The sequence below is a fragment of the Rhincodon typus genome, chromosome 6, assembly GCF_021869965.1.
Source record: "Rhincodon typus isolate 14 chromosome 6, sRhiTyp1.1, whole genome shotgun sequence".
Classification (NCBI taxonomy): domain Eukaryota; kingdom Metazoa; phylum Chordata; class Chondrichthyes; order Orectolobiformes; family Rhincodontidae; genus Rhincodon; species Rhincodon typus.
This window is the reverse complement of record NC_063337.1, coordinates 3448102-3454648: the sequence shown is the minus strand read 5'-3', so window position 1 is coordinate 3454648 and position 6547 is coordinate 3448102. Positions and strand designations below refer to the sequence as shown.

The following is a 6547-nucleotide window of genomic DNA, read 5'->3' as shown; positions in this document are numbered from 1 at the left end:
GTACGTAGCACACAGCTGGGGAGGGGCCTGTACGTAGCACACAGCTGTGGAGGGGCCTGTACCTACCACACAGTTGGAGAATCTTGTGGTCGAGCTCGTTGAATGCCCCAGGTAGCTCTGCTGCTGCTGTGTAGCTCTGATGTAAACCGATGTGGCTCCAGCTCAGCGGGTTCAGGAGTGCATGCACCCGTTTGCAAGTCGCACAAATCTGTGACGGAAATGGGACAAAACAGGGTCATAGCAGGGTGGAGGTTGGTGTATAACTTGGGGAGGATTCAACCTGCTTTGGGAAGTACTGCTCCATTTGTCACTGAGTTACCATTATGTGAAACCCTTGATAGCAGGGTGGGGGGGGTGGTTCGATGATTATTTGGATAGAAATGGTGTGCAGGCATTTGTGGAGAATGCAGGAGATTGGCGCTGGGTAATGATGCTCATTTGAAGGGCCAGTGCAGGCCCGATGGGCCGAGTGGCCCCATTTTGCACCCAAACAGTCCCATGATTCTATAATGCTGTGAGTTGGAATGTTGTGAATTCAGACTCCAATAACTGAGGCTAGCAGACACCGTGCCATACTTGCAGAATGCCGCACTGTTGGACAGGACATCTTCCCGCTGAATGGAAACCCAAGTCTGCCCTTTCACATATGGTCAAGAGGTCAAGCTCGTTGGAAGCTGAACAGGGAAGACACCTTCCAGAAAGCTGGGCTAGTCTCTGTCACTCTGCACAGATTACTGACACTTTTACAGGGAAAATGGACAAGTTTTTCTTTTGTGTATTCAATCATGGGAGGTGGGCGTCGCTGGCTGGCCCAGTATTTATCACCCATCCTTTCAGAAGGTGGTGGTGGGCTGCCTTATCAAACCAAGTGGTCGTCTTCAACGGGGAAAGCTGGGAGAAGACGCAATAAATGCCAATAGGGACTCAACGCCCAGCCCTCATTTCACTCGATGTCATAAAACACTCTGAAGGCAATTGAGAACTTTGAACTCGTCACTGTTGGAACATCGGAAACCAGAAGCCAATTTACACACAGCAAGCTCCCCCACCCAGTAATGTGAGAATAATCTGAACACCTGCCTTTGGGAGATAGTGGGAACTGCAGATGCTGGAGAATCTGAGATAACAAGGTGCAGAGCTGGATGAACACAGCAGGCCAAGCAGCACCAGAGGAGCAGGAAAGCTGACGTTTCGGGTCTGGACCCTTCTTCAGAATAATTCTTCATTTTCTGAAGAAGGGTCCAGATGCAAAACGTCAGCTTTCCTGCTCCTCTGATGCTGCTTGGCCTGCTGTGTTCATCCAGCTCTACACCTTGTTACTTGTCTTTGGGATACTGCTTTAGGGATAAATATTGACGGTTTCTATGCTCTCCGTATAATCATTTACATCTGACTGTGAGGAGAGGACAAGCCTTGATTTAAAGATATATCCAAAAACTAGTGCCTCCCTCAGTCCTCGTACATAGGAAGCTTATTGGAGGTCAGTCATCTCAGCTCCAGGACATCCCTTCAGGAGCTCCTCAGGTTACTCTCAATTATTACACCAAAGTCACCCCGACTATGCCATAATCACCTCTCTCATTATTTTAGCCAACCTGTTTAGGTGTTTCGACACACGGCTGGATGGAACCTGGCTTTTGTAGCCCAGAGGTGGGAACACTACCGCTACGCCACAAGACCCTAGTTCCTCAGGGCAGATATTTTTCGAAACAACCTGTTCAGAAATGTTTTTGCACACTTCTGGAGCAGGTAAGACCTGACTGGCTCAGAGGTAGGGACACTAGCACTGCACCAGAACACTACTTTCTCAGGGTAGTGTCCCAGACCCAATAATCTACAGCTGCTTCATCAATGACCTTCCCTCCATCATAAGGTCAGAAGTGGGGATGTTCGCCGATGATTGTACAATGTTCAGCACCATTCGTGACTCCTCAGATACTGAAACAGTCCGTGTTCAAATGCAACAAGGTCGGGACAATATCCAGGCTTGGGCTGACAAGTGGCAAGTCACATTCACGTCACGCAAATGCCAGGCTATGACCATCACCAATAAGAGACAATCTAACCACCGCCCCTTGACATTCAATGGCGTTACCATCACTGAATCCCCCACTACCAACATGCTAGGGTTATCATTGACCAGAAGCTCAATTGGGCTCTCCACATAAACACAGTGGCTACAAGAGCAGGCCAGAAGTTAGGAATACTGCAACAAGTAATTCACCTCCTGACTCCCCAAATTCTGTCCCACCATCTACAAGGCACAAGTCAGGAGTGTGATGGAATACTCCCCACTTGCCTGGATGAGTGCAGCTCCAACAACACTCAAGAAGCTCAACACCATCCAGGACAAAGCAGCCCACTTGATCAGCACTACATCCATAAGCATCTACTCCCTCCACCACTGATGCTGAGTAGCAGCAGTGTGTACTATCTACAAGATTCACTGCAGAAACTCACCAAGGCTTCTGAGACAGCTCCTTCCAAACCTGTGACTACTACAAGTTAGATGGACAAGGGCAGCAGATACATGAACAAAGCTCCACCTCCCAAACTTGGAAATATCTTGTTGTCCCTTCAGTGGGTTAAAATCCTAGAAATCTCCCCTGAATACCATTGTGGGTCTACCTATAGCACATGGACTGTAGCAGTTCAAGAAGGTAGCTCACCACCACCTTCTCACATCCCAGGAACAGATAAGAAAATACTACACTTGGAAGGTCAACAAGTCAACTGTGGGATCCAGTGTCTTTAAGGCAGAGATAGATAGATTCCTGATGGTCAAGGAGATGAAAAGATTATCATGGGATATGCAGGAATGTAGAGTTGAGGTTAAAATCAGATCAGCCACGATCTGATTGAATGGTGGCACAGACTCAAATAGCTGAGTGGCCTCCTTTTGTTCTTTGTTGTTATGTTCATAGGTTTGTATGTACCCCAAAACTTTCTGACTAAGATCCTCTTCGAGCTAAGATGGTATTTTATTGGGGCGGATGAGTGCCAGGTACTGGCCAGAGCGTTTAACAGACTGAAGTCAATTTTAGGATGTATCAACAAATCCATACTCACGTGTTTTTCTAGAAGGTTCAGTGACAGTTCATCAACGTTCTCCAGGACACCACAATAAATCTAGAAGAGGATAAATATTGTGGCAAAGGTCAAAACAAAACGATAGCTTGGGTGACCACAAGCATCTTCAAAGATAGTGTTAAGGAGTGTCTCAAGTTAGGAGATAAAATTGCGAGGTTTCGGGTTGAAATTGCAGAGACAAGCCCAAGGCAGCTGAACGCAGAGCTGTTAATGGTGGAGAGATTAAAATGGCAGTGACTGAGAGTAACAAGAAAAACAATGGATTTCAAGAGAATGACAAGAAATTAGAATTGGAAAGGCTGGCAGACTGGAAACAATGTAAAAGGTAAAGATAACACAGTGTGGAGCTGGAGGACCACAGCAGGCCAGGCAGCAGGTAAAAGGTATAAAGTTGCCTTACCTTACCAGACTTATGGGGAGGCGAAAGCCTGGTGCTATTATCGCTGGATTGTTAATCCAGAGACTAAGAAATAGAACATAGAACAGTACAGCACAGTACAGGCCCTTCAGCCCACGATGTTGTGCTGAACTTTTACCCTAATGAATGTTCTGGGGACCCGGGTTCTAATCCCTTCACGGCAGATGGTGAAGTTTGAATTCAATAAAAGAAAATCTGGAATGAGGAGTCTAATGATGGCCATGAATCCATTGTTGGAAAAACCCATCTGGTTCACTGATGAAGGAAAACTGCCATCCTTACCTAGTCTGGCCTATGTGTGACTCCAGACCCAGAGCAATGTGGTTGACTCTCAACTGCCCTCTGGACAATTAGGGCTGGGTGATACATGGTGACCCAGCCAGCAATGCCTTCATCCATCAATGAATGAGAAGAAGTCTACAGAGCTGCTCCATCATTAGAGACAACTGGTGGTGGTTTAATCTGAGGGGCACCACACCTCAGGCGAGGGGAGATGTTGAGAAGGAGAGTCTTTCATGGTAACCTCAGCTCGTGCAGGAATTGAACCCTCACTATTGCCATCACTCTGCATCACAAACCAGCCATCCAGCCAACTGAGCTAACCAGCGTTTTGAAGCAACTTTCTTAGAAATGACCCACTTTGGAGTATACAACTCTCACACCCTTGCCTGAAGACATATCCACTTAATAGGTGAAACTTTCCACATTACACACATATATTGAGCCTAGATTTATATTTTTGTTGTTTTATGGATTGTAGACATAGCTGGTAAGGCCAGCATGTGCTGCTCATCCTTAATTGCCCCTTGAACTTAAATGTCATGCTTGGCCATTTCAGAGGGATGTTAAGAGTGGAGTCAACCACATTGCTGTGGGTCTGGAGTCACATGTAGGCCTCACCAGATAAGGATGGCAGTTTCCTTCCCTGAAGGACATGAGTGAATCAGTGAACAATCAAAATGATAGTTTCATGGTCACTATCTCTGAGACATGCTTCAGGTTCCAGGTTTTATGAAATCATTTGAAATTCCACCAGCTGCCACAGGGATATGTGAGCCCATTGGAGACACATTGACAGCATTAGCCTGGGATTACCCACCCAGTGAAATTACCAAGACACCATCATCGTTGCAGCAGAGGAGACTGAGAGCGGGGACAACTGACATGTATAAAAATTATCTGGGGTAACGACAGGGCAAACAGGAAGAAACTTCTCCCGTTGATGGAGGGTTCAATGACAAGGGGCATAGATTGAAGATAAGGGGCAGGAGTTTAGGGGGTGTGTGCGGAATAACTTTACACCCAGAGGGTGGTGAGAATCTGGAACTCACTGCCTGTAATGGTGCAATCACATTGAAGAAGGCACTTGGTGGTGTTGATGGTAGCCATGAGTGCTGGTGTTAGACTGAGAGGGACAAGGTCAGAAATCACACAACACCAGGTTACAGTCCAATAGGTTTATGTGAAATCATAGGTTTCACCTGACGAAGGGGCAAGCTTGTGTTTTCAAATAAACCAGCTGGACTATAACCTGGTGTCGTGCAACTTCTCACATTGGAGAAGTGTTTAGATGTATACTTGTGATGCCAAGGCAACGGGCCACGTGCATGGAACCAGAATTAAAATAGTGAAGTGGTTGTTTTTGACCAGCATGGATGTGATGGGCCTAAGAAATGTCCTCTGTGCTGTAGATCTCTGCTCATGATGACCCCATTGCGTGCTTGAAGTATGCAGGAGTGTCTGAGTGTGAACTGGGTGTTCACATTCTGTCTGTCTCTCTCTCTCTCTCACACACACACACACACACACACACAAGGTGGAGAAAGATACAGTGTCCTTACCACAATCACAGAGATCACTCTCTCCACATCCTCATCCATCACAGGGATAATGATCACTGTATGAAGGAAGACAAAAAGTCAAAGGAGATTTAAATCTTTGACTGAGTGAGTAACAAGCCCAATCAAATGGCAATGGAAGGAGGAAGATTAGGAGACAGTGCAAGAGAGAGGGATGGGATGAAGGTAGAGGGCAGGGATGGTGAGCAGAAGGCGTGTGGTAATGTTGGGGCATGAAGAAATGGAAGGGTCTCATGAGGGGATTGGGGACAAGGGGCAGGGGAGGAGGAGGAAGATGTGGAGGGGAGATGGTGAAAGGAGGCGAGAAAGTCAGAGGAGGGTGGGTTGGGGGCGTGCTATAGTGCAGGTTTGGGCCAGGGTAAAGGAATGGCGGAGGAGTGAACGGAGAATGGGAGGGGCTATGTGGAGGTTGGGAGTGAGAGGATGATGAGACGGGGGGGGTGATGAGGAAGGCGAGGGTGGGAGTGGGAAGGGGAGAACATTGGGACCGGAGTTGGGATCAGAGGGTTTGGGGGGCAAGGAGAGTGCTGGGAGGGGTTGGGCAGTGGGGTAGGGATTAGAGAGGAGAGAGAAGGGTGCAATTGGAAAATGGGACAGGCTTGGATAAGGGCTAGGAGAGGGCGATGGTAGAGAAGAGGGGGAAACGGGAACGGGAAGAAAGAGGGATGTTGGGGGAGGAATGAGGGTTCTGGAAAGAGGAGATTGGGACAGGGTGTGAGGGAGGAGAGGTGGAGGTGATGGATTTGGATGAAGTAGCTCCACCCACCTTGTTTGTCGCTTGGCAGTGGAGCCACCATGTGGCTCATCTTGGTGACCTGGATGTCGGTCTTGTGTAGCCCATTACATTCGATTCTCGACTTTGTGATCACTGCTTCTCTGCGAGAGGGAGAGAGAGAGAAAGCACATCCAGTCAAGACCACTGACCAATCAGACCCAGCCTCCTTCCCTGTGCTGCACTGCCTGAGTAGCCATCGATCCCAGGCGATAGCAAATCCGTGCCCTTCCTCCTGCCCCACGTGGAATCATCTCAGGAACTGAATTTTAAGGAAAAGTGTGAGTGTTTATCCCCACCTCCTGCCCCGGATCATTGTGGAAACAACCCTCTGTCTGATGCAGCATCAGATGATGTGCTGGGCTTAAATCAAAATCTCACAATAAAATTTTCTCTGGGAACTTGCAA

General features: G+C 47.7%; 1 protein-coding gene across 1 annotated transcript in view; it reads right to left on the bottom strand.

The window, feature by feature from the left end:
• The window catches only part of LOC109910748 (cGMP-dependent 3',5'-cyclic phosphodiesterase), a 118965-nt gene extending 112726 nt beyond the window's left edge, over window positions 1-6239 (bottom strand). The window contains exons 1-4 of the mRNA XM_048598333.1: window positions 6134-6239; window positions 5350-5405; window positions 3070-3129; window positions 67-208 (exon numbers count right to left, since the gene is read on the bottom strand). Coding sequence (XP_048454290.1) covers window positions 67-208; window positions 3070-3129; window positions 5350-5405; window positions 6134-6173 — 298 coding nt within the window. The 5' untranslated portion in view covers window positions 6174-6239. The remainder of the gene's footprint in view (window positions 1-66; window positions 209-3069; window positions 3130-5349; window positions 5406-6133) is intronic.
• Between the last annotated feature and the right edge of the window lie 308 nt (window positions 6240-6547).